Below are 27,786 nucleotides of genomic sequence, written 5' to 3'. Positions count from 1 at the left end.
TGATAAGGTGTCATTTTTACCGAAATATGCACTGCATAGAAACGGAAGCCCCCAAAAGTTACAAAATGGCGCTTTTTCTTCGATTTTGTCGCACAATTATTTTTTTTTCCGTTTCGCCGTGCATTTTTGGGTAAAATGACCTATGTCACTGAAAAGTAGAATTGGCGACGCAAAAAATAAGCCATAATATGGATTTTTAGGTGGAAAATTGAAAGGGTTATGATTTTTAAAAGGTAAGGTGGAAAAAACTAAAGTGCAAAAACGGAAAAACCCTGAGTCCTTAAGGGGTTAAAGGAATAGTCCAGTGCTGAGGATAGGGGATAAGTTTCAGATCATGGGGGGTCCAAGCGATCTCCTGTACGGGGCCCCGTCTTGCTGGCCAGAAATCGCGTGTTGACCAGACGCCTCCTCAATACATCGGTATGGCAGAGCCGGAAATTGCCAAAGGCAGTGCTCCGACTCCACCATAGAGTTGTATTGAGGGGGTGTGTAGAGTTGTATTGAGGCGGTGGTCAACACGCCCCTTTCCCGTGTGCCGGGGCCCCGTACAGGAGATCACAGGGGGCCCCAATGGTCAGACTCCCCGCGATCAGAAACTTATCCCCTCTCCTTAGGATAGGGTATACGTTTTTCAGCACTGGACTACCCCTTTAACACCCCATTACTTCACCCTGACCAACCAAAAAACTATCAGCACCTTGTTTTTTTTTTGTCTAAAACATATTGCGTAGTTTACAAAAAAATATGATAACACATCTGTAATAACCTAAAGAATTATTGTAACAGATATTACATGCGACACATAAATGGTTTAAAAAATAAACCAAATACTGAAAAATAGGCTTTTTTCTATAATAAAAAAAAATAAACATTAACAGTAATATGTATGTACCCCAAAACTGCACCAAAAAATACACTAAACCACAATTTAGCACCAAAAGCGATCTCTCATTCATTTTATTAAGAGACATCTACATTAAAAATGTTGTCATTTTCAAAAACTGTTTCTTCAGAAAAGAAGTGACAAGTTGCTTTCTGCTTGGATCCCCCCAATAAAATCTATGGTGGGGTGAGGGTTATTTAAAACTATATTAAAGATCCAAATATAATTCCACAGCAAACTTTGCATGACAGATTCCATGAAACTTGGTAAGAAAAATATATATACACTTTTGAGAATATGGGCGCCATTCCAGCTCCTACAGCTTTCCCAGAGCCCTGAATAAGTATACTGTTCATTCAGGAGCCCAGAAAAGGTTGCCACCCTGCTCTGGCGGAAGAGGAAGCCTGAGTGCTCCAGTCACAATACACTGGCCGCAGGATCAGCTCATTTGGATTTCCCACTTTGCTGCTTTCTGTACCGTGTGATCAACCAGTCACATGGTGTTTTGACGTCACCAGAGTCCTTCTGCTACCGAGCTAAGCAAGACGGAAGAGCTTGTGACTGAAGGATGACGATGATCATGTGACAGGAGTGGGCGGAGCTCAGCAGTAGGAGAGCGTGAAAGGGTCATAAAAAAAAAAAAATTTAAAATAAATTGGAGTGGAGGTCACATGTTTAGACTAGAGCTCCACTCTGCAGCCAGACCCTATGCGAATGACAAGCCTCAGACCGATGACATCACATTCAGCCAATCAGAGCATGTTTAGAGGGCGTGTCCTGAGCCCACCGAGGGTTGCTTCCTGGAAAGGTCAAAGCTGCCGGTGGTTGTTATCGGGAAAAAGATTACCACGTGACCGGATCTGAGACAGAAATGTCACCTGCGGGGAGAAGGCTCGTCACTAACACGGGTGACAGGGGACAGTCCCTACGGTACATTGTGGGTTATAAGGCTGTGTATACGGGAGGGACATAGGCTCAGTGTGGGGTGTTATGGGATTGGCTGAAGGGCAGTGCCCAGAGGACAGCTCCTGCCTCACTCCTCATTCCTACCATAGGAACCTTAGTAATATAGGACAGGACGTGGGGATCTATAACACACCCATAACATTGGCTGCAGCAGCTACATCAACAGCATGTATCATTTTATTCACTGGGCCACTAAACTTACATTTGCCTTTATCTGACTCCAATTAGTCCAGTCTGGCCCAAAGCTGTTCTGGGTGTAAACTGGCACCCATATGGGCAGTCAGGCAATTTTTGTTGTGCATCCTCTGGTATGTCAGACACTTAGCACTGCCATGTGAGATCACTACTGCACCTTCTTGGGTATGGTGAAGGGTGTCTCCTCTGTCCCTCCTCATCCATGGATGCAGATCCTGGCCCATAGGGGTAAGTGAGTCTCGCCTGGTCCCAGGTGTTGCTGGGTATATAACTTGGCATTAGAGAGGGCTGGTTTAAAACTGGTGTTTTCAAAGGATGAAATGACTTTGGGCACTGTGGAAACATGAGGGATTCACTGCTTTAAACTAACCTGCTTTCCCTGCAGGGCTCGCCTGTCTGCTTTCACACTATGAGACCAGTGGCCCAAAGTCGTTTAACCCTTTATAAACATCAGTTGTGTATTCAAATAAGTGAAAATAGCCCATCTGCCTACCTTGATGCCAGTTCTTATATCCTGAACTGCTTTGGGCCGGGCTGGACTCTGTGTGTTAGTGTGAAATCAATGTTCTAAAGTCATTTAGCACTTTAAAAACCCCATTTACTTGTGGCATACTAACCGCCTGACTCTGCTCCACCATTTCCGTGGGGTGGGGAGCTTATTGCTAGAGATGAGCGAACTTACAGTAAATTCGATTCGTCAGGAACTACTCGGCTCAGCAGTTGATGACTTTTTCCTGCATAAATTAGTTCAGCTTTCAGGTGCTCCCGTGGGCTGGAAAAGGTGGATACAGTCCTAGGAGACTCTTTCCTAGGACTGTATCCAACTTTTCCAGCCCACCGGAAAGCTGAACTAATTTATGCAGGAAAAGCCATCAACTGCCGAGCCGAGAAGTTCATGACGAATCGAATTTACTGTAAGTTCGCTCATCTCTAATTGTGAGCTTTGGAAGACCTGATGTTTTAAAGTTTTGGTCCAAGTGTTAAGTTGAAATGTTTGCAATAAAGCTTTTAAAAGGATGTTTCCAGTTTTATTTAAAATAAAGCTGATTTATTGCAAATTGATGTTGTTCTTGTTGTTTTCATTCCTTATTATTTACAGGATCTTTATTGACTTTCACTAAATGGGAACATCCCCATTTACATCCACAAGCTGAAAATTGACTACAATTGTATGGAGTCCAGGAGCCGCCGGCAGAGGAATATCTACACCAATGTTCCCCAACCAGTGTGCCTCCAGCTGTTGCAAAACTAAAACTTCCAGAATGCCCAGACAGCCAAAGCCTGCTGGTAGTTGCAGTTTTGCAACAGCTGGAGGCACACCGGTTGGGAAACACTGATGTAGGCTGCTAACAATTCTCTTTTCTAGGTATTGTGATGACTGTAGGAGTTCACCGCTGACCTATTTGTATTGTATTTGTGTCATTGCTTGTATCCATCTCTAAACAAGTGACAAGTCTAAGGTAGGATTTCAGCTGTTCTATGACACCTAGCAGAGATGGTGATTCTCATATATATTAGTAGCAGAATATTTCAATGTCATTGAGTCCTGTCCTGTTTCTTTACTTGCACACGTATTCTATTGATTGTCCCTCTTGTTCTTTTTATTGTAGTTCCCGAAAAAGACATGACTGGAAGTAGCCATCTCTTTCCTTTCTGTCCCGAAGCTGTTAGCATCCCAGCCTGACCCTCTTCTCTGCATCCTGTACAAAGACCTCGGCCATCAGAATGAATCTTATAGTGGCAAAGCTTCTGTGCTTGGTGACAGTGTTTGTGCTGATGATGTTGGGTTCTCTGCTGCCTGTCAAGATTATTGAGGCCGACGGTGAGAAGGCTTCTCGCTCTCATAGGATTCTTGCCTTGTGCAATTCTTTTGCTGGAGGTGTATTCTTGGCTACTTGTTTTAATGCACTTCTACCTGCAGTGAGAGAAAAGGTATTAAGCTATCTTCATAAACCTTTCAATATACCAGTGTTTCCGAACCAGGGTGCCTCCAGCTGTTGCAAAACTACAACTCCCAGCATGCCCGGACAGCCTTCGGCTGTCCGGGCATGCTGGGAATTGTAGTTTTGCAACAGCTGGAGGCACCCTGGTTCGGAAACACTGCAAAAGAGTATGCGCACATCTAGCTTTTGTTTGCCTGTGTGTCTATATAGCCTATAAATATGCCACTACAGCGTATAGGGTAAACCTACTAAGAATAAAAATATATGTAATAAAATGAATAAATAAAAAATCTAATAAAACCAATAAACATCAAATTAATAAAATGTATAATTTTTATTTAGATTACAAAAAAAGAGTACATATATCATACACAAATGAAGAAATAGTATATAGCTATATAGCATACATAAAAATGATAATAATCAATAGCGCAATTTGATAATGTGTATACTATATATACTCGAGTATAAGCCGACCCGAATATAAGCCGAGGCCCCTAATTTCACCCCAAAATCCCAGGAAAATAAGCCTAGGGTGGGAAATACATTATCCCCCCCTGTCATCATCCAGACCCCCGTCATTAACACCCTCGTCATCATCACCCTGTCATCATCCCCCCCTTCATCATCACCGCCTATCATCATCCCCCCTTCATCATCCCCTTGTCATCATCCCACACACCCCTTCATCATCCCCACCCCCCTTCATCATCCCCTTGTTATCATCCTCTTGTCATCATCGCACCCCCCCTTCATCATTCCACACACCCCTCCCTTCATCATCCCCTTGCCATAATCCCCTCCCCTTCATCATCCCCTTGTCATAATCCCACCCCTCCCCCCTTTCATCATCCCCTTGTCATCATCACCACATGTCATCATCATGGTCTTCAACCTGCGGACCTCCAGATGTTTCAAAACTACAACTCCCAGCAAGCCCGGGCAGCCATCGGCTGTCCGGGCTTGCTGGGAGTTGTAGTTTTGAAACCTCTGGAGGTCCCCAGGTTGAAGACCACTGCGGCCTTCGACATCATCCAGCCCTCTTTAGTTCTGTACTCCCCTCCGCTCGGCGCTGGTCCGGTGCTGCAGGACTGTCCGGTGGGGTGGTCGTCCTGTGGGATAGTGGTTCCGGGCTACCATCTTCACCGGGGAGGCCTCTTCTCCGCGCTTCGGGCCCAGAATAGAGGCGTTGCCTTGACGATGATGCAGAGGGACGTTGGTAATGAACGTACCTCTGCGTCGTCGTCAAGGCAACGTGACTATTCCGGGGCCGGGCCCGAAGCGTGGAGAAGAGGCCTCCCCGGAGAAGATGGCAGCCCGGAACCACTATCCCACCGGACGACCTCCCCACCGGACAGTCCTGCAGCACCAGACCAGCGCCGAGCGGAGGTGAGTACAGAACTAAAGTGGGTGAGAGGGGTCTGGATGATGTCGAATGCCGCAGTGGTCTTCAACCTGCGGACCTCCAGAGGTTTCAAAACTACATCTCCCTGCAAGCCCGGAGAGCTGATGGCTGCCGGGCTTGCTGGGAGTTGTAGTTTTGAAACCTCTGGAGGTCCGCAGGTTGAAGACCACTGAGGGCGGAGAGTTCACTCGAGTATAAGCCGAGGGGGGTGTTTTCAGCACGAAAAATCGTGCTGAAAAACTCGGCTTATACTCGAGTATATACGGTAATTAATTATAAATAAAATATAATATATAAGCATAAAAAAATGCAAAGGATGACAGGGACGGGATGTGTGTCTATGCTACACTGAATTTCATTGCCACATTTTATGCCTGTATGACTGCTTTCACAATATGTGCCAGCTACCTACTTATTTGTAGTTTTTTAGTACTGCATTTTCTTCTTGTGGTGTATGCAATTTGATTCAATTAGTGTGTTTCTGCACCTCTATTTACCCCAATAGCATTGTTCTTGGAAACAATCTGGTCCAGCGAAGGTAGTCTTTGTGGGGAATCGCCTCTATGTACCCTACATATACAGAAGGATGTTAAAAGGGTACTCGGGTGGAAAACTTTTTTTTTTTTATCAACTGGTGCCAGAAAGTTAAACAGATTTGTAAATTACTTCTATTAAAAAATCTCAATCTTTCCAGTACTTATTAGCAGCTGAATACTACAGAGGAAATTCTTTTCTTTTTGGAACACAGAGCTCTCTGCTGACATCATGACCACAGTGCGCTCTGCTGACTCCTCTGTCCATTTTAAGAACTGACCAGAGTAGGAGAAAATCCCCCATAGAAAACATATGCTGCTCTGGACAGTTCCTAAAATGGACAGAGATGTCAGCAGAGAGCACTGTGCTTGTGATGTCAGCAGAGAGCACTGTGCTTGTGATGTCAGCAGAGAGCTCTGTGTTCCAAAAAGAAAATGATTTCCTCTGTAGTATTCAGCAGCTACTAAGTACTGGAAGGGTTAAGAATTTTAATAGAAGTAATTTACAAATCTGTTTAACTTTCTGGCATCAGTTGATAAAAAAAAAAAAAAAAAAAAAAAAAGTTTTCCACTGGAGTACCCCTGAGGTTGGCCACCTTTTAAAATGTTTTTTCCTAAAGCCAAGAAGCGAGTATAATAGATGACTTAGATTCAATGACCACACTGTTCTGTATAATGATGCAGCTCCGCCTCCACTCTATCCCCAGATCTTGTATACAGCCAGGACTCTCATTCATTCGTATATGGTTCCTTATGGTAGAACCTCCTCCATAGCAGTACACTACACTCATGCGAGGGGCTCATTGGAGGAGGTATAGTGACGTGTATCCCACTCCTCGCTAGGCAGTCATGTATGGACAAATGAGCGTTCGGCTGCATACAGGGTGGGGGACTGAGTAGGGCAGAGCTGTGTGGGCCACAGAAGAGGATCACTGTATCAATAAGTCTGCAGGGCTTTTGAAAAATAAAATAAAAAAACATGTTAAAAGGTCAACATGGCGCCCATAGGGTATTATGGGCTGAGTATTTGTTATCTCCACAGGAGTCCTACCTAACTAGTAAATGTACTGAATCTACCTCATGAGGTAAAATCCAATTTTCCTCATCGTGGGGGGTAAAAAGATTCTTTCCCAAATCAGAATAAATCCCTGCATCAACAACCCATTTCCAGTTATCTAGTAACTATGACTTAAAGTACTGATTTAAAGTTACCTATAATACTATTTTAATGGGTTTACCATAATCCCTTCCGCCTGCAGAGAGCTCCATGGTCTCACTGCTCCAACATTAAAGAATTCCTATGATGGTGGAACCTTCTTTTATTCTAGATATAGAAGATGTCCCCTTGTTATAGATGCAATACTGGGTATAATGTAGATGATGGGGGAAATTTCTTTGTAATAACCTTTTGATATGTTTATATTTATAATTAAAAAACCACTTGTCCCTCATGACAATCCACTTGTCCTGGTACATAAAATAATTTCAACCAAAATAGTATGTAAATAAGGTCTTTATTAATAGAAACTTCATAAGCAGACCAGTATGTCACCCCATTAGGTGGAATGGGCCCCTGATAAGTAAGTCCGCCCCATTAAGTAGGTAGTCCCCACTTCAGGAAGGTATGTCCCTTCATCTGGTAGGTACATCCCCTCATCAGATAGGTAGGCAGGTAGGGCTCCCCTTGTAAGTAAATAATGCCCCAGATAGATATGTCCCCCCCTCCCCCCATATATAGACAGGTCTGCAGATACATATGACCTCCATCAGGTAGGGCTTGACAGTAGTCAGACCCCCAGATAGATATGACCCCCATCAGGTAGGTAGACAGGCCCCCAGATAGATATGAAACCCCATCAGGTAGGCCTCCCCAGTAGGTACACGGGCCCCCCAATTAGATATGAAACTCCATCAGGTAGGTTCCCCAGTAGGTAGACAGGCCCCCAGACAGATATGACCTCCATCAGATAGGGCTCCCCAGTAGGTACACAGGCCCCCAGATAGATATGACCTCCATCAGATAGGGCTCCCCAGTAGGTACACAGGCCCCCAGATAGATATGACCTCCATCAGATAGGGCTCCCCAGTAGGTAGACAGGCCCCCAGATAGATATGACTCCCATCAGGTAGGGCTCCCCAGTAGGTACACAGGCCCCCAATTAGATATGAAACCCCATCAGGTAGGTTCCCCAGTAGGTACACAGGCCCCCAGATAGATATGACCTCCATCAGATAGGGCTCCCCAGTAGGTACACAGGCCCCCAGATAGATATGACTCCCATCAGATAGGGCTCCCCAGTAGGTAGACAGGCCCCAGATAGATATGACTCCCATCACTGATGTGGGTCATATCTATCTGGGGGCCTGTCTCCCTACTGGGGAGCCATACCTGATTATTAGGTGGGGCTTCCCAGTAAGTAGAATGGCTCCCAGATAGATATGACCCCCGGCAGGTAGGGCTCCCATTTAAACAACTATACCCCCTGAGTTTCAAACAGGGTGACTCCAGCTGTTGCAAAATTACAACTCCTAGCATGCGGCATGCCTTCGGCTGTCCGGGTATGCTGAGAGTTGTAGTTTTAAAACAGCTGGAGGCACCATGGTTGGGAAGCCCTGCCCTAAGTAGATAGGTTAGCCCTTAGTGGTAGGCAGGTCCTCCCTTTTTATAGTAAGTAGCCAAGTTTGAGTAACTCACTGCTACTTACATCTCCCTGTTCCCTGCGGGGAGTTCCTGGCAGAGGTGCGAGCAGTGAGTGACATCATCGAACGCGCCGCACAGGACGTCAGCACCCTGCGCACACCTCTGCCAGGAAGGCTCGTTATAGGCTGCAGCATACAGTGCGGTGTATAGCAGTTTAGTGACGGGGCAAGACACTCTTTCCCCGTCAGGCTAAATGCCTAATGAGTTCACCTGCCCGGAACCGCATGTCCCGGGTGTCGGGCGATACAATTCCAACATCCCTGAACCCTAATTTTGCTGTGCAAATAAGCATTTATTACATAATGCAAATGTAGGTTGTGTGATATGTGTAATTCATACTAGATTAATTGTAGATATTTGCTTTCTTTTGGTTTCAATTAATCAAATAACATTTTTTATCTGGTTGCAGTAGCCACAACAAAATAGTTTTATTTGATACATATAAGCTTTAGTGCAAAATAAAAAATGGCTAGTGACCTAATGGCAAATTCTGTTTAAATATACTCTCAATGGGAGAGATTTATCAAAGGATTTAGACTGGTTTTTCCCATCTAAAATTGCGGCACAGGATGTCGCAGTCTAAATACGTGCGACTTCTGCTTTAGAGGATTTTTAGAACATGATGCATTCTAGTCTATTTTAGACAGAAAAATGCATTGGTGCTGAATTTATCAATAGCGACTATTTGGCTAAAAGTCGCATCGCGCAAAAGTACGCTGAAATGTCAGACCATGTTGGAGAAGGTTTAAATACAGTCTAAAGCATAGATCCTGAAGTCAGTGCGCAGAATTTATCAAGAGTTGTGCGCACAATAGACCGACCTAACCCTCTGTAGTTTGGTCTATATTGATGCGGGAAATAGACAACTTTGATAAATCTCCCCGAATATTTCCACTTCCATCATGTGACTCCCTGTATAATGGTGATGATGTAGTTATTATTTGTACTATGTAGCTATATAACCTGAAAAGAATTGTCTTTGTGTAGTATTTACAGCTTGATCTGTTTCCACGTAGCTTTATTGCCCTAACAGAATTTTGGGTATTGTTGTTTTTCCTTTTTCTAGTTGGAGGAGGTTCTGAAGATAGGGAACATCAATACTGATTACCCACTAGCAGAGACTATAATGCTGGTTGGATTTTTCCTTACAGTCTTTGTGGAACAAGCTATTCTAACATTCCGGAAAGAGAAGCCTTCTTTCATTGACATGGAAACGTTTAATGCAGGATCTGACGCGGGCAGCGACTCTGAATATGAAAGCCCCTTCATATCTTCTAACAGAGGCCATAATTTATATGAAGTTGGCCACAGTCACCACTCTCATGGCCTAAATATTCAAGAGCTGTCCAATTCAAGTCCTCTTCGACTCTTCAGCCTGGTGTTTGCACTCTCTGCCCACTCCATCTTTGAGGGCCTAGCACTTGGCCTACAGGAGGAGGGTGATAAAGTGCTAAGCCTGTTCATTGGGGTTGTTATTCATGAAACATTGGTTGCAGTTGCACTTGGAGTCAGCATGGCGAAGATAAATATACTGCTTCGAAATGCAGCTAAGATGGCTGTTCTAGTGAGCATCATGATTCCCATTGGTATAGCCATTGGAATGGCAATTCAGAGTGCCCAGAATCTGGCCAGCAGTATTGCCTCTGCTTTGCTACAGGGAATTGCAGGAGGAACATTCCTGTTTGTTACGTTTTTTGAAATTTTGGTAAAGGAACTGGAGGATAAGCATGACCGCCTACTGAAAGTCCTTTTCTTGGTTCTTGGATACACTGTTCTTGCGGTACTTGTCTTTTTCAAATGGTAACCGTGGATGGAAAGTAGTTCTAGAAAATTATTTATATGTGTACATTCCTTAGATGAAATTTATCATAAAGTTGGTCCTCGTTTTTTTTTTATTTAAGAATCTATTTGTAGCATTTAGGCATTTGTTTTATTCATTTCTTTGACTTTAAAGGACATGTATTTATTAACTCATAAATATGTAGGCTATCGTCATGTGTTCCTAAATAACATAGTTAATAAAAGCGGCTGTTATTGTACATAAAGGGGAGATTTATCAAAACCTGTCCAGAGGAAAAGTTGCTGAGTTGCCCATAGCAACCAATCAGATTACTACTTTCATTTTTGAAAATGCCTCTGCAAAATAAAAGTGATCTGATTGGTTGCTTTTTGCAACTTAGCAACTTTTCCTCTGGACAGTTTTTAATCTCCCCCAAAATATATAAAGCAAAATATTTTAGGGTGTTTCAACAGGTTGTCCAGGGACTCATTTTTGTGTGTGAAAAATGTATGAAATTTGCGCTCTTCTATCAATAGCCGGACATTTTCACATGAAACTTAGTCCCCAGACAACTTCTTTAGACTTTTAACATCTGTCTGGTCATACATTGTTTTTTTTTTTTTTTTTTACCTTTGTACAGCAAGTGCCCATTTGGAATCTGAAGAGTCTTCTTTTTGTGGTCCCCCAGGTCTAGCGTTTCCGTAAGAAATGGATGACGTTCGTCTCACAATCCTTTACGGCTCGAGGCAGCAGCCGGTATCAGGGGGCTTGGCTATTTCTTGTATTTCCTCGCAAGCCAGCCCCCTGATGACATTTGTGGTCCATCTGCAAGTCCAGACGTGCCCTGCGTTCTCACATTCCGCAGATTGCTGAGATCACGGGACACCGGCACGTCGGGACGTACAGATGGAACGTAAACGTCATCAGGGAAATAGCCAAGCCCCCTGATACCAGCTGCAGCCTCAAGCCGCAAAGGAATGAACGTCATCAGGACCTGAAAGGAAACACTAGACCTGGGGGGACCATATAATGATGAAAAAGAAGACTGTCCACGGACATATTAAAAATATATTGAGTAATTTCCTTTGACCTGTAGTGAGGACTAGATATAATTTTCAAACTGTTGAGGCTCTCATCTGTGAAAGATAGAAAACCCCTGCTACAGTCTCTAGCCTAAACCCAAAAGTCCCCTAAGTGTATTACACTTAAAATCACTACTTCTAGCGATATATTCATTAGTTTAAAGGAATTATCAGATGAAATAATTTTTATTTTTTAATTTCTTTCTTTCTTTCTTTTTTTTGGGCAGCCCTCCCCCTGCCCTGCCTTTAATAGCTGTACAGCTAAAAGGCCGAGTGAAGGCAAGGCCTAATAGATTCCCTGTAAGTTTTACTGACAGGCAATACTGCTTTGGTGTACTGAGTGTCACATAACATTACATAAGCAGTCAGAAGATCGCATTGTAACATTTTCTAGTACAAAAAAAAAAGAAAAGAAAAATGCTCGCAATTGTAAAACAAATGTTTGAGCTTCAAAATTGTAATCTGTGTGTTCAGACCATGACTGATCATTAGAACCTGTGGAAAAAAGCACACTGTTGAGCACTGCCACTCCCTATGTGCATGTGCTACATGATGACCCCATAGTTAAATTATGAGGCCACCTTAGCCGTCACAGAGTCGGGAGATACCATGCTTGGCACAGACATGTCAAGTATTTTGAAAACTCAGTGACCATTTAAAAGGGGAACTTTTTATATATTTTTTTAATCAACTGGTTCCAGAAAGTTAAACAGATTTCTAAATTATTTCTATTAAAAAATCTTAATCCTTCCAGTACTTATTAGCTGCTGAATACTAAAGAGGAAATTCTTTTCTTTTTGGAACACTGTGCTCTCTGCTGACATCACGAGCACAGTGCTCTCTGCTGACATCTCTGTCCATTTTAGGAACTGTCCAGAGCACCATATGTTTGCTATGGGGATTTTCTCCTACTCTGGTCAGTTCTTAAAATGGACAGAGATGTCCACAGAGAGCACTGTGCTCGTGATTCAGCAGACAGCTCTGTGTTCCAAAAAGAGAGAATTACCTCTGTAGCATTAAGCAGCTAATAAGTACTGGAAGGATTAAGATTTTTTTAATAGAAGTAATTTAGATCTGTTTAACTTTCTGGCACCAGATGATTAAAAAAACAAATTTTCCACCGGAATACTCCTTTAAAGGAGTACTGCAGTCTCAGACACTTATCCTCTATCCGCAGGACCCCCACTGGGACCCCCCGCAACCTCCCGTACAGGGGCCTGGCATTGTTGCGACTCTTCAGGCTAATGTGCGTGTCGTCGACATCACTGAGGTTGACGACATGCCGCCTCCATTCAGCTCTATGGGAGAGGCGGGGGTACACGAATGCTGCATCTCTGCCTCTTCCATAGAGATATATGGAGGGGGCATGTCAACTGTGGCACGGAGCCAGGGTCCCAGCGATCAGACACTTATGGGCATAAGTGTCCAGGGCTGCAGATCTACTTTAAGGCCAAACAGAACTGGTCATTGGGGGGCTAAACCACAGCATTGATTTACAACACTCAACATATCCTTGAGCTTGGTGTAAAAAGTTGCTATTTTTCACAGTGCTCTTAATTATAGTGCAAAATACTGGAAAAGTTGCACAGAAATGTGCAACTTTTGTATGGCAGTAAACTGGCATCCAAGCCTTGATACATTTTCCTCATATATGAATTTAATGCAGAAGCAGATGAGCTACCTTCTTGTATACTTATCAACATATTTGTATTATTTATCAATGTGAGCTTATTAAATGGTTGTCACTGGTGTTTTTTTCTAAGAATACCCAAACAACAACAATCTTTTTATATTTAAATACAATACATAAAATTGTATTATTGTATATTTTCTTGCAAGCATGTTATTTATTTGCTTTATTTATAAATGCAACTTAGAATGTATGTCCATTTTTGTCAGTCTAACAGAGAAATGTATACTGTCCTGGGACATATGCATAGGTGTTTCTCAGCAAGTATCTTGCACTATATAGGAAGCCGGGGTTACATGGCTGAAAATGTGTGTCATTTCCGCGTGGAAAACACAGCAATGCAGAAGAATCCCCTTGAAGTCTGCGGAATTCCGCATGGACATTCCACCGTGTGAACATACCTGGACAATTTCTGTATCATAATATGTTATCCATGGATGTAGAGGATACTTGCTGCAGATTTCCAGTAATTAACCTTTAACCAAAAGTGGAAACAAAGGTGTTTTCCAGAGGAAATACTATTGATGGTCTATCCACAGGGTATCATCATCAATAGTTGATCGGCAGGGTGCCACCACACGGCAACTCTGTCAATCGGCAGTTTGCTGCCCACACTACATCGAGAATACGGTCAGAAGCAGTTGGCTCTGTACTCTGCATATTCACAGCATCGCATTACTACAGCCCTAGCTCCTATTTACTTCAGTAGCAGCTGAAGCTGCAGTAAAACGGTGTCGCCACTAGACTGAGTATGGGGCCAACTGCTTTATGACCTCATTATCTGCGTAATGTGGGCCCCAAACAGATGTTCACTGGGATTGCCGGATGGCTGCACCCCACCGATCAACTAATAATGGTTTATCCTTTGGATAGGCCACCAAGAGTATTTCCCTGGAAAACCTCTTTAACTGTATTCTTAGTTTGTATGTGCAGTAACCCTATTCAAAACCCAACTGTTTTGAGCTCCAGACTTCCTTTGAATTTGAGTTAGGCTGAAGTCTTTTGAAAGCTGCCACTGTGCCATATGGGAAAGGACTTTTATGTTCCTGTCAATTAGAATATACCTTCTTGAAACATAGTTTGGCACCAGTGACCAAATGCTTATTTCTCCATGGACAGGTCAGTTCCTTCAGCCCAATGTATAGCTCATAAGTCTCGAAATCTTTATACTGTATATATATTACAGCATATAAGGGCCGACAAGCATGGAGAAACAAGTGACGATCAACTTATCTCAAACAAGCGTTTCTAGGAATGCTCATTTACCTGATGGTAGGCCAGAGCAAAAGGGTTACAAGAGATAGTTATGTGTTTAAGGTCAAAGATAAGGAAACTGCAAAGTAAAAGTTGTCATTTGCATGTTTTACATTTGTTTTTGTATGGGTTGTTATTACTTTTTCTTTTCCATTGTTTAGCCTGCCAAATAATTTATTTTGTATTGTTGGGTAATATAAAATAAACATGTACTATAAGGATTTTTCAGATTTGTTTAAGCATCACAATTGTTATACATACATGACTTGTCTTACATTGTCTTCTTCTCCCAGTCTGCGTATGCATACCCCTGCATCCTGATTCCATAAGGACGTAGGGCGTATGGGTACACCCGTGGGAATTCCGGACCCCACCGCAAGCCAGTTGGGGACTGGACCGGTATGCCTGCTGAAATCATTCAGCAGGCATCCTGGCACATCGCCGAGGGGAGTCCTGAGTCCTGTAGTTTTGCAACATCTGGAGGGCCACAGTTTGGAGATCACTGTGCGGTGGTTTCGAAACCATGGCCCTCTAGATCTTGCAAAACTACAACTCCCAGCATGCCCACACAGCAGTTTGCTATCTGTGCATGTTGGGATTAGTAGTTTTGCAACATCTGGAGGGCCACAGTTTGGAGATCACTGTGCGGTGGTTTCTAAACCGTGGCTCTCTAAATCTTGCAAAACTACAACTCCCAGCATGCACTAAAAGCAAAAGGCTGTCTCACGATGCTAGGAGTTATAGTTGCGAACCTCCAGCTGTTGTATAACTACATGACCTTCGGTGATCAGTATATGCTGGGAGACTGGTTGGAACATACTGAGTCAGGTAACATAACCTAACTGAAGATTTTCCAACCAGGTGTTTCAAAAGTACAACTCCCAGCATGTACAGTCTGTCAGTGCATGCTGGGAGTTGTAGCTTTGCGACAAATGGACCTTTGATGCCCCTCCCCCCCCCCCCCCCAATGTGAATCAACAGGGTACATTGACGCGGGCAGGTTTACAGTGAGTTTCCTGCTTTAAGTTTGAGCTGCGGCAAATTTTCTGCCACAGCACAAACTCCTAGCGGAAACTCGCCTGTGTGAATGAACCCTAAAAACACTACACTAATACATAATAAAGGGTAAAACACTACATATACACCTCCTTAAACTGTCCCCCCCCCCCCCCCCCCCCCAATAAAAATGTATCATACGGCAGTGTTTCCAAAACGGAGCCTCCAGCTGTTGCAAAACAACTAACTGTCCAGGCATACTGGGAGTTTAGCAACAGCTGGAGGCACCCTGTTTGGGAATCACTGGCATAGAATACCCCTATGCAATCCCTAATATAGTTCTCAAATGCGCATGGCGCTCTCTCACTTTGGAGCCCTGTCGTATTTCAGGGAAACAGTTTAGGGCCACATATGGGGTATTTCCGTACTCGGGAGAAATTGAGTTACAAATGTTTTTTTGTTTTTTTTTCTCCTTTTACCCCTTATGAAGAGGAATGTTATATAACAGATGTTTCACCAGCCTGTTAGTAAATAATACAGTCCTAGTATTTTGCAAAAATGTCTCCCTTGTGTCATCATGATACCCATAAGGGAGTGAATATAATCCTGTCAGAAACAGGGGAACTCAAAGCATAAATTTTTGTACATAGAAAATGAGAGTTCAAACAACATCTGCATTTAAAAAGAATTCCATCTTTATTGAAAACATATTTAATTAAAAAACATGTTATATGCAGCAATGGAGAAGTGACATAATGGGCATCCAGTACAAAAAAAGGGGGTAATAAAGGTTGCTATATAATCAACAAACACAAATCATCCAAGCACAATAAAGATTTTTTATATGTGTAAGTAGCAATGGTAATTTACATCAAGATTCAAATATTATCCAAAAAAATTGCACTATATTGTATTTCTATCATATACCAATGCAAAAATATCTGTCAGGGTAACCAATAGTTAACCCCAAACATTGCTGAATCATGTGAATACAACATAAAGTGCTAGTGCATTATATGTATATGGCAACTATCAGGTAAATATAGACATAGTCTACACAAAGTGTGTGTGAAGAGCAGTAACATCAAAGTACTTGCATAGCCTTACCCATGTGGGATAGCAGCCTGAGCCCCGACCCCTACGATCGTTTCGGTTTCCCTTTTCTCAAGAGGTACTATCTGTGGCAGTCACTACCGGGATTTATGTGGTCAGTTAACCCCTTGGGGACAGAGCCCATTATGACCCTAAGGACGGGAGCATTTTTTGCAAATTGACCACTGTCACTTTAAGCATTAATAACTCTGGGATGCTTTTACTTATAAATTTGATTCCGAGATTGTTTTTTCGTGACATAATCTACTTTATGGTAGTGGTAAATTTTCGTTGATACTTGCATCATTTCAAAATTAGAAAATTTAGCATTTTTCTAACTTTGAAGCTCTCTGCTTGTAAGAAAAATAGACATTCCAAATAAATTATATATTGATTCACATATACAATATGTCTTCTTTATGGTTGCATCATAAAGTTGACATGTTTTTACTTTTGGAAGACATCAGAGGGCTTCAAAGTTCAGCAGCAATTTTTCTAAAAATTTTTAAAATTGGAATTTTTCAGGGACCTGTTCAGTTTTGAAGTGGATTTGAAGGGCCTTCATATTAGAAATACCCCACAAATGACCCCATTATAAAAACTGCACCCCTCAAAGTATCTAAAATGACATTCAGCAAGAGTGTTAACCCTTTAGGTGTTTCACAGGAATAGCAGCAAAGTGAAGGAGAAAATTCAAAATCTTCGTTCTTTACACTCGCATGTTCTTGTATTTTTACAAGTCGTAAATTTTTACTAAAATGTTGTGATGCATGAGTAAGGGGGCGTACCCCGAAACGTAGCGTCAGACCTCTGGATCCGATCAGTGGTGTGTAAGATCTCTGCCAGCCAGTCAGCTTGTAACATCGAAGCCGTGCGAAGTGAGAGTAACCAACTTGCTAATAATAAAGAAACATGCTTTGAAGTAGTAAGGGAATCTTCTTTGCATTGAATGAAGTAAAGCTGTGCATACATCATACCCATATTGCTTAAAAGATGTAGTTATGCAACAGCTGGAGGTACGCAACTACAACTCCCAGCATGCCGAGAAAACTGTTAGCTGTTTGGGCATGCTGGGATTTGCAGTTTTGCAACATCTGAAGGGCTACAGTTTATAGACCACTGCATAGTGATCTCAAACTGTGGACCTCCAGATGTTGCAAAACAACAAATTCCAGCATGCCCAGACAGCAAACAGCTGTTTGGGCATGCTAGGAGTTGTAGTTTTGCAAGATCTGGAGGGATACAGTTTAGAGACCACTGTATAGTGGTCTCAAACTGTAGCCCTCCAGCTTTTGCAAAACGACATATTCCAGCATGCCCAAACAGCTGTCTAGGCATGCTGGGAGTTTTAGTTTTGCAAGATCTGGAGGGATACAGTTAAGAGACCACTGTATAGTGGTCTCAAGCTGTAGCCCTCCAGCTGTTGCAAAACTACATATTCCAGCATGCACAAACAGCTGTCTGAGCATGCTGGGAGTTGAAGTTTTGCAACATCTGGAGGGCTACAGGTTAGAGACGACTGTATAGTGGTCTCAGAATGTAGCACTCCAGATGTTGCTAGGCAACTTACCGGCTTCCGTAGGATCCAGGGAGCCGTCCTCTTCTTCCGCATGACATTGCCGCCCGGCGATCACCGTCGCCCGCTGCCGTCGGATGGGTAAGTGGATCTTCGGCGCCCAGTCCCCTTCGGTTCCCCATTCTGCCCCGCCTATTGTGGAGGGGCAGGACGGGGAAAACGAAAGTTAACCCCCCCCCCCCCCGATCTGCTATTGGTCATCGCTTCTGATGACCAATAGCAGGGATAGGAGGGGCGGCACCCCTGCCACCTCACTCCTATCCCTTCAGGTGGATCGTAGGTGTCTTAGACAAACGCGATCCCCCTTATATTCCGGGTCACCATAGACCCGTAATGACCCAGAATCACTTGCGATTTGCGCCGTCAGCAGTCACCCCGGTCTGGTCCCCGGCCGGCACGCGGCAGGGACCGAAATTCCACGGGTGTATGGATACGCCCTTCGTCCTTAAGTACCAGGACGCAAGGGCGTATGCATATGCTCTTCGTCACCCAACAGGTTAATGAGGAAAATTACTTACAGCAGTGTGAGATCGTTGCGGCGCCTGCGTACTGCTCTGCCAGAATCCACTGCTGGCCCCACTTCCGGCATCTACGTATCAATGTGCAGGCTCAAGAAACCATGTTTCCGAGAGTCAGTACTCTACCCTCATACCCACACCGGACACCACCGACTTCATTCAATTCATCATCGAGATCGAATGGAAAGATCATTATAGCCTTTTTACCATGGACATTACATCTTTGTACACCATCATTGATCACCATCTCGGCATCGCTGCAGTATCCCACTTTTTGGAAAAAGATTCTACCATGCCACTCCCCCAACAACGGTTCATCTTGGATAGCATTTTATTGATTTACATAACGTCTTCCAATTTAATGGAAACATATTTAAAGGAGTACTCCGGTGGAAAGAAAGTTAAACAGATTTGTAAATTAGAGCAAAGTAGAAGAGTAGTCAGCTCACCCGGCCACCGCACGGCAATGAAGTCCTCCAAGGATACTAAGAAAGCAGGTATATGCCAGCGATTATGAAACTTCACCTTTATTGGAACCACGTAAAATCATCGACATGGAGAGACAAACATTTAAAATTCCAGGAATCAGCGCCAAGCATAATGCTTGGCGCTGATTCCTGGAATTTTAAATGTTTGTCTCTCCATGTCGATGATTTTACGTGGTTCCAATAAAGGTGAAGTTTCATAATCGCTGGCATATACCTGCTTTCTTCGTAGATTTGTAAATTACTTCTATTAAAAAATATTTGTCCTTCCAGTACTTATTAGCAGTTGTATGCTACAGAGGAAATTTATTTTTTGTCTTGTCCACAGTGCTCTCTGCTGAGACAAAAAGAAATTCAAAAAGAAAAGAATGTCCTCTGTAGCATACAGCTGCTAATAAGTGCTGGAAGGATTAAGACTTTTAAATAGAAGTATTTTACAAATCTGTTTAACTTTCTGGCACCTGTTAATTAAAAAAAAAAAGTTTTCCACTGGAATACCCCTTTAAGCAATGCGATGGGGAGCTGTTTCGCACTGAGCCTAGCTAATCTGTTCATGGGCCACTTATACCCGCACAAACTATTTAAACATTGTATAAAAGGTACAATGACAATTTCATCTGGGATAGCACTAAGACAGAATTGGCCACCTTCATCAATTCTCTTAACACCAACTCCTGGAACATTAATTTCACTTTCAATCACTCAATACTCATTACTCAATCAATACTCCATTGAGTACCTTAATGTCATTGTTTACTGTACTGCAGACCACTGAATCAAAACCTGCTTTAAAGCCGTTGATGGAAATAGCTGCCATTATAAAAAATGGACAAATGACATCCCATTATGACAATACAAACGTATAAGATGTAATTTTACTGATCCTGGACCAACTTTTCAAAGCCTACCCAAAGCAAGAACAAAGCCAAAAAAATTACCCAAAAAAGACTGTCTCACTTCAAAGAAGAACTTCTGAAGAAAATAAAGGGAAAGAAATAGAAGTGGAAACCATCCCCAAACACACGTATAACTTTATTATGACCTACAGTAGTGACCATAAACAGATCAAGAACATCATCAATACACACTGAAAGACCCTGAAACTTGATCCCTTCCTCAAAGATATCCTGCCTGTCAGACCCAACTTCACCTTCAGAAGAAACTGCTCTCTAAAAAATATACTCGCCCCCAGCAAGTTGAAGAATAAAGTTAAGCAATCCACACTTCAAGACGCCCCCCAAGTCTTGGGAAGCTACAAATGTAATAGAACCGGCTGCAAGTGCTGCACGAATATACAGATGTAAGCCCTTCACCTCCAACATCACTGGCACCACTTACCCCATCAAAAGCTCCCCCCCCCTCCCACCATCATAATCCTAATCCCACATATTATACCACCCTACATACTGCATACTCTGTATTTACACAGATCCTTATTGTATTGTAGATTCATGTACATCATTTATTTAGAAGTTTATCCTTTCGATTTTATCTAGATCTATATTCACACAGATTTTATTTACACAGATTTTTCTCTGTTCAAACTGTCTTCACAGTGCCACTGTACATTGCCATCCATAGAATGAATGAAGTTTCCTTCAGCTCTGTGATTGGTCGCTAGTCATCACGTGATCACCTCAAAATTCTGACAGCCCCGCCATCCATACCACTTGTGATGACTGGTTCTGCCAGAACCCATAGGGTTAATGATTTCTAGCCCTGTTGTTTGTTTTGGTTGCTGGGATGATGCCTCTGTGCTCCTGGATGTGGTTAAGCTTGCTGAGTCCTCCTGGTTGCAGCTCAGGCATATATAAGGAGGCCCTTTTCAGACATTCTCTGCTTGTGATAGTTCTTAATAACTTACCTAGCTATATCTGTGCTCATTCTGTTTATTCTGATTTTGTGACTTTTGGCTTGGCTTTTGACTTCCCTTTGGTACTCTTTTACTGTACTTCATGCTCTCCAGATTTAGACTCTGCCCTCTGACTATGTATTTTTGTGTGTGGGTGTTTAGGTTTGTTTTCTGTTATTTCTGTACCTCCAGCCTTTCCCAACCTTTTGTCTGTTTTGCAGTTTATTATTTTGACTTTTTGACTGTCCCGCACTTGTTTAGGAATGGACTGTCACCGTAGTTACGGACCTGTCGTCTAGGGCAGGTACGTAAGTAGGCAGGGACAGGAGAGTGCACGAGAATAGTGTGCACTCCTTCCCTACCCAGACGTGACACCACTGATGTCAGTTCTAGAGAGATAGGGGATTGGCCATCGACCCCTGCCCATTGATTGGCTGAATGCCAGAACTACCTTGGCGCGTCGTCTTTAAATCTATATACATGGACATGGATAGTTGTGTATTTTACCAGCAATATTTCATATCCTGATGTTTTCTTCCCATTTGTGTACACCTCCTAATTTTGTCCCACTGCCCCACTATACAAATACTCACCTTGACCCCCTCTGTTGTTAATTAATATGCTAATTGTGAAGTCATACCCCTGCCCCTAATCGTACTTTTGGTGCCGATTGTCCACTATTTAAACCGGATAACCCACTCCATATGTGTACTACCTCTCATCTTGCAAATTGATAAAGGGAGATTACCCTCCTAAAATGAGTCTTGCCATTCTATGTGATATTTTTGTTATTTTTTTTTATAAAGGAGCTATTAAAACCAAATACTCTTTGCATTCTGACCTTCTTGGGTGGAAGTGCTGCTGCAGTGTTTTTCTAGATTTTACTCTTCTCATGGACAAGAGATGACTCATGGACAAGGTTGCATGTCCCCTTCCTCTGAGAAGATTTCTAACACTGTGAGCTATGAAAATAGGCATTTTTATAATAAATATAGATGTTAAGAGGCATAAAAATTAGATGTACATGGTTAGGATAAGGTACTGAGTAGCATATATATATTATTATTTTTTTGTGTGGGAACTGACAGGTACACTTTAAACCACGACTCTCCTGTGTTATTACAGAGTTGAGTGCAAGCATACTTTATTAGCGTGCATGGTATATATTGCTACAGAGGAGCTGCACTGCCATTGCTTGAAGCTTTCTCTGGACAATTTGTTGTGCCTACAGAAAGAAAACTTTTATGTCTTCCATTTAACTCACTGGCACTTCTCTATAGCTCCACTACCTTCTCTGTAGCAGATACGTAAGATTCTGCTGCCACCTAGTGGCTGCTGAGACCAGCACACTTTAGGCATAGAACTCACTCCCAATGTAAGCTCACTTGGACCTCTAGCTACACAGGGGAGTGAATAATTTCTTCTGTTATGCCACATTAAGACTGTGTGCATCCCTACCCAAGTAATAAAGGGCTCATACTGTCCCCCCTTTTCTGTTTATTTGGTGTGCCAGTGTTAAAAACAACACCCATAGTTGCCCATCTCTTTCACTACTTTATTTGGGCCATCTTGCTTCCATGCATTGGACACTCAGTTTCTGTAATTGCACCTACTTATCTGGACTCTGCTGAGAACCCTCATTGTGTCTACACCTCTAGACTGCCTACCTTTCCAATATTACCAACCAGGCCTCAGTAGTGTTGCTTCAGGACTGTGCATTAAAGTGCAGTAACTTTGCCTTTCCACTCCTAATAGCTAAATTTCTTGCTGAAACCATGCCATCAACCTCTACTAGATCTTTCAACCAGACACAGAGCCTTTCGCAATTTCACCCTAATCGCCAAAAGTCAAAAAGCCGCTAAAATACCTTGGGTCTACTATTTTCACAGCAATCTAAAGATCCTGTGCTGCTATCCTTCAGTCATATCCTCTGCCATACTTCCCCTGGTCACCTCTGATCATGCTCCTATTTCCCTTTGATACCCCTAAGCCCAAAAGTTACAATTGGAGGTTTCCTTCCTACCTAGCTACCTCTGTGGATTTTAGACAGTTAGAATCTATACACTAAACAACATGTTGATAAGTATGCGCTGATTTGGACAACCTCTAAGGTGGGAATGAAAGGTCATGTTACTTCCTATCTACATAAAATTAGAAATACACCAAATGCTTTAAGGAGATCAATTCTGATCTTATATGTGCCTGCAGACTATATCTTACTAACAGAACTGGGGATAATAAAGCTGTTTATCTCAACATAAAATATACCCTCGAAACCTATATGCAGGGACAGGCAAAGTTGCACATTGATGCCTTTCGGAACTTTCAATGAGGTGGTAAAATTGGCCCATTGCTGGCAAAAATCCATAAACTATGCCGCACTGCTTATGATATTCCTAAGAATAAAAACACCTCATAAATATGTGTACTCATCTGATGAGATCTGTGAGCCACCCTCCAGGCAAGCCTTTATGACTTGACACTGGTCATTTCTCTCTCATTTAATATTACCTGAATTATCTTTGGAGAATCAAGTCCTTCTGGAAAGGGAAATCTCAGAACTTAAGCCTTACCTCTTAATTAGGTTTTCTTAAAGGGGTATTCCAGGAAAAAACTTTATATATATATATATATATATATATATATATATATATATATATATATATATATCAACTGGCTCTAGAAAGTTAAACAGATTTGTAAATTACTTCTATTAAAATTTATGAGCTTCTATTTATGAGCTTCTGAAGTTAAGGTTGTTCTTTTCTGTCTAAGTGCTCTCTGATGACACCTGTCTTGGGAAACGCCCAGTTTAATAGAGGTTTGCTATGGGGATTTGCTTCTAAACTGGGCATTTCCCGAGACAGGTGTCATCAGAGAGGACTTAGACAGAAAAGAACAACCTTAACTTCAGAAGCTCATAAGTACTGAAAGGATTAAGATTTTTTAATAGAAGTAATTTACAAATCTGGTTAACTTTCTGGAGCCAGTTGATATATATAAAAAAGTTTTTTCCTGGAATACCCCTTTAACAGCAGCAAGACTGGGGATTGGGGAAGTTGGACCCTGACTGTAGCTACAACTGCTTGCCTTATACCTCATGTAGAATGTCTACAATTAAAGGGGTTATCCAGGAAAAAAACTTATATATATATATATATATATAAGTTTTTTTCCTGGATAACCCCTTTAATTGTAGACATTCTACATGAGGTATAAGGCAAGCAGTTGTAGCTACAGTCAGGGTCCAACTTCCCCAATCCCCAGTCTTGCTGCTGTTAAAGGGGTATTCCAGGAAAAAACTTTTTTATATATATCAACTGGCTCCAGAAAGTTAACCAGATTTGTAAATTACTTCTATTAAAAAATCTTAATCCTTTCAGTACTTATGAGCTTCTGAAGTTAAGGTTGTTCTTTTCTGTCTAAGTGCTCTCTGATGACACCTGTCTCAGGGAACGCCCAGTTTAGAAGAGGTTTGCTATGGGGATTTTCTTCTAAACTGGGCGTTTCCCGAGACAGGTGTCATCAGAGAGGGCTTAGACAGAAAAGAACAACCTTAACTTCAGAAGCTCACAAGTACTGAAAGGATTAAGATTTTTTTAATAGAAGTAATTTACAAATCTGTTTAACTTTCTGGAGCCAGTTGATATATAAAAAAAAGTTTTTTCCTGGATAACCCCTTTAAGTTTATAGAAACATAGATGAATCAATGGTCAATGAATAGGCCATATCTCATACGTGTAATGTGATCATAACAAAACATATGATCCATATAGAAACATAGATGAATCAATGGTCAATGAATAGGCCATATCTCATACGTGTAATGTGATCATAACAAAACATGTGATCCATATTGCAATAACAAAACAAAACATACTATCAGAACCCGTAGGGTTAATCAGTTCTGAGTCTTTTGTTTATCTGTTTGCTGTGGCTATGCCTAGCTCTGGGCTGGTCAGCTGACCTTGTTTAGTTTACCTGTGTAGCTGCCTATTTAAACCTGCTATGTGCTTTCAGGCCTTGCCTGCGAAAGAGTTTCTCCAGTAGCTAGCGTTTGTATCTATAATCCTGATCATCTGGTATTTTTTACTTCTGGGCTTGGCATTCTGACCTTTCTCCTGTTTTGGCGACTTGGCACCTTTGACATTTCCTGGTACAGACTCGGTAAGTTGACCTTGACAATGTGTGTGTTTATTAGTATTATTTTTGTTAGTTTTAGTGCTTCCTGACTGTATCTTGACCTGTGTCTGTTTTGTTGATGGTGACTTCCATCACTGTGGTTGTCGATCCTCTGTTTAGGGTGGATATGCAAGTAGGCAGGGTCAGAGGGAGTGGTTCAGATCAGGGCTGCACTCCTTCCCTGCCCATACGTGACACATATCTAGTCATGATCCAAATCCCCCCACGGGTGAAGCGGTACCGCCTCAACCAGAGAGAGCAAGGAGCAAGTAAACAGTGCCCGCTGATCCGGTAATGATAAGGAACCTCCCTCCTGGAAACCAAACCATGGAAACCAAACGCAGAAACTCGAAGCTTGCCACCGGAACTGGAGGCACATAGCAGGATATCGCTAGCCAAGAAGATACTAAGGGGTAATTGAGTCTGGTGAGGAGAAATAAAAGGAAAATAGGCAAGGACTCTGGTGGATGGGATTAATAAAAAAAAAAATATATATATATATATATATGTATCTGGTTCTTATATATATATATATATATATATATATATATATATATATATATATATAGAACATTGAATCACATCTATATACCATAAAAAAATCTACCATAAAAATATATCTAAAAAGACATAAAATCACAGAAGTATACCATGATAAGGTAAAACGTAAAAAATACCAATCATTATAAAAACAGTACAATATGGCTTACAAATAACTGAAAATGATGTTTAAAAATACACATTCAGTGTTAGGAAGTGAAGGGGGGGGGGGTGAAGGGCCAATTCACTACCCATCTACCAAAAACTCCAACAAGTGGAGGATGGTGCATACAAACAACACATATAAAAGAATGGACAACATGAAAAAAAGTGATTGCGCCCTCATATGCAAATCTTTTCCTGGGGCTATGGAAGAGGACCCTTTTCTCATCGGATGCTATCCCTCACCTTGAGAAGGTAACATTATAGGGAAGATATATATATATGATGTGCTAATTGTGTGGCAAGGAACCTCTGTGGAGTTGAAGGAATTCATGGATTCTCTTAATGATAATAACTTGAACATACGACTTACGTATAGAACTAGCCGTTCTACCATTGATTTCCAAGATATCCAGATCCAGATCGATGAAGTTGGATATGTCCAGACAGACTTATTCCGAAAAAACACATCTGCTAATACAGTTTTACATGCATAATCGGCACACAATTTTTAAGAGCAAGACGTCTATGTTCCACAGAGGAAAAATTCAAGGCACGAATGGTCGACTTGAAAAGAAGGTTCCAAGAGAGAGGATACAGTAACAGAAGCATCAAAGGAGCACATGTTGAAGATCGAACCTCCCTATTACATCCAAGCATTGAAAGGAAGCAGAAGAAAAAACAGGTGAGGTGCATTTTTAGATTATACATCCAATAACACTCAGATAGTGGATGTTATTTGGCAGCATTGGTCAATACTTTGTTACATTATGCGCTCCGGCTGCACATGCTGGCCATGAGCGCATGGTCCCGTTACCTGCTGCTGCCGGCAGGGCTGGGACTCGCATTGCGGGATGCGCCCGCATGCGAGCCCCAGTTCATCACTCACCTGGTGCTTCTCCTGCCCCCGCCTCTCTGCTCCGGCGCGTGTGTCCCCGTCCCCTAGGGCGCGCGGGTGCCGAAGCTTTAAGACTTAAAGGGCCAGTGTGCTCATTAGTGTAATTAACCTGTGGCTCATTGATAAATTCCTCCACCCTCCTCACTTCCCTGCCGGTTCTTTGTTGCCTTGTGCCTGAGAGAAAGTATTCCTGAGTATTATCTTGCCGTGTATTTGATCCTTTGCTCTGTGACTTGACCTTGCTCCTCTGCCGCGTGCCTACTGACCTCCTGCTATGTCCTGACTATGCTACTGTCCCGCCTGCTTGGACCTTCTGCTATCCTGACTACCAGCTGCCTTATCCCTCCTGTGCCTCGCATCTCCTCAGCCGCCTTTGTGGTCAAGCCGTGCCAGGGGTAGCGACCTGGGTGCCGCCTGCCGCAGCAAGTCCATCCCGCTTTGCAGCGGACTCTGGTGAAAATCAGCGGCACCTTAGACTCCGCTCCCTGGTACGGTCCAAGTCATCTGCCACACAGGTCCAGCGGATCCACACCCACTGGAGTTCCTGTCTTCTGAAACGTGAGTGTTACAGTAAGATCCGGCCATGGATCCCGCTGAGATACCCCTGCCTGAAGTCACGGATCTTCCCTCCATTGTGGTACGTCAGTCTCAGCAACTGGCGAGACAGGAGCAGCACCCAACAGTCTGCTATGATACAACAGCTTTTGGCCTTGCAACAACAGCAGCACCCGCAACCTGTCCCTCTCCCTCCTCCAGCTCCTGCAGTGTCTTCTGGCTCCCAGCTACGTCTACCATTGCCCTCTAAATATAACGGTGATTCCAAGTTATGCAGAGGTTTCGTTACACAGTGCTCCATGCATTTGGAGCTCATGTCTGAACTGTTTCCGACGGAACATGCTAAGGTGGCCTTTGTTATTAGCCTACTGTCCGGAGAAGCCCTGGCCTGCGCTACCCCCCTTTGGGCCCACAGTGATCCGGTAGCTTTCAACTTGATGGCTTTTCTGGCAGAATTTAGCTGTGTCTTTGAGGAACCCGTACGTGCCTCTTCTGCTG

The 27,786-nt window shown here is 42.6% G+C and overlaps 1 protein-coding gene across 3 annotated transcripts; it reads left to right on the top strand.

Moving 5' to 3' along the window:
- The first annotated feature begins 948 nt into the window (after positions 1 to 948).
- On the top strand, positions 949 to 12,198 carry SLC39A3 (solute carrier family 39 member 3). Of its 3 annotated transcripts, XM_056516526.1 has the most exons (4): positions 949 to 1,813; positions 3,144 to 3,504; positions 3,655 to 3,976; positions 9,693 to 12,198. In XM_056516526.1, the coding sequence occupies exons 3-4, from the start codon at positions 3,770 to 3,772 to the stop codon at positions 10,428 to 10,430; spliced, it is 945 nt and encodes a 314-aa protein (XP_056372501.1). In that variant the 5' UTR covers positions 949 to 1,813; positions 3,144 to 3,504; positions 3,655 to 3,769; the 3' UTR covers positions 10,431 to 12,198. The 3 variants fall into 3 exon arrangements, with proteins under 3 accessions (XP_056372501.1, XP_056372496.1, XP_056372508.1); XM_056516521.1 differs by lacking the exon at positions 3,144 to 3,504 and having other exon boundaries at positions 950 to 1,813; XM_056516533.1 differs by lacking the exons at positions 949 to 1,813; positions 3,144 to 3,504 and adding an exon at positions 1,839 to 2,272.
- Positions 12,199 to 27,786: the final 15,588 nt, after the last annotated feature.

The sequence above is a fragment of the Hyla sarda genome, chromosome 1 (genome assembly GCF_029499605.1).
Source record: "Hyla sarda isolate aHylSar1 chromosome 1, aHylSar1.hap1, whole genome shotgun sequence".
In the NCBI taxonomy this organism is placed as follows: Eukaryota; Metazoa; Chordata; class Amphibia; order Anura; family Hylidae; genus Hyla; species Hyla sarda.
Note: the sequence above shows the minus strand (reverse complement) of the source record. Positions and strands in the feature narration are given on the sequence as shown.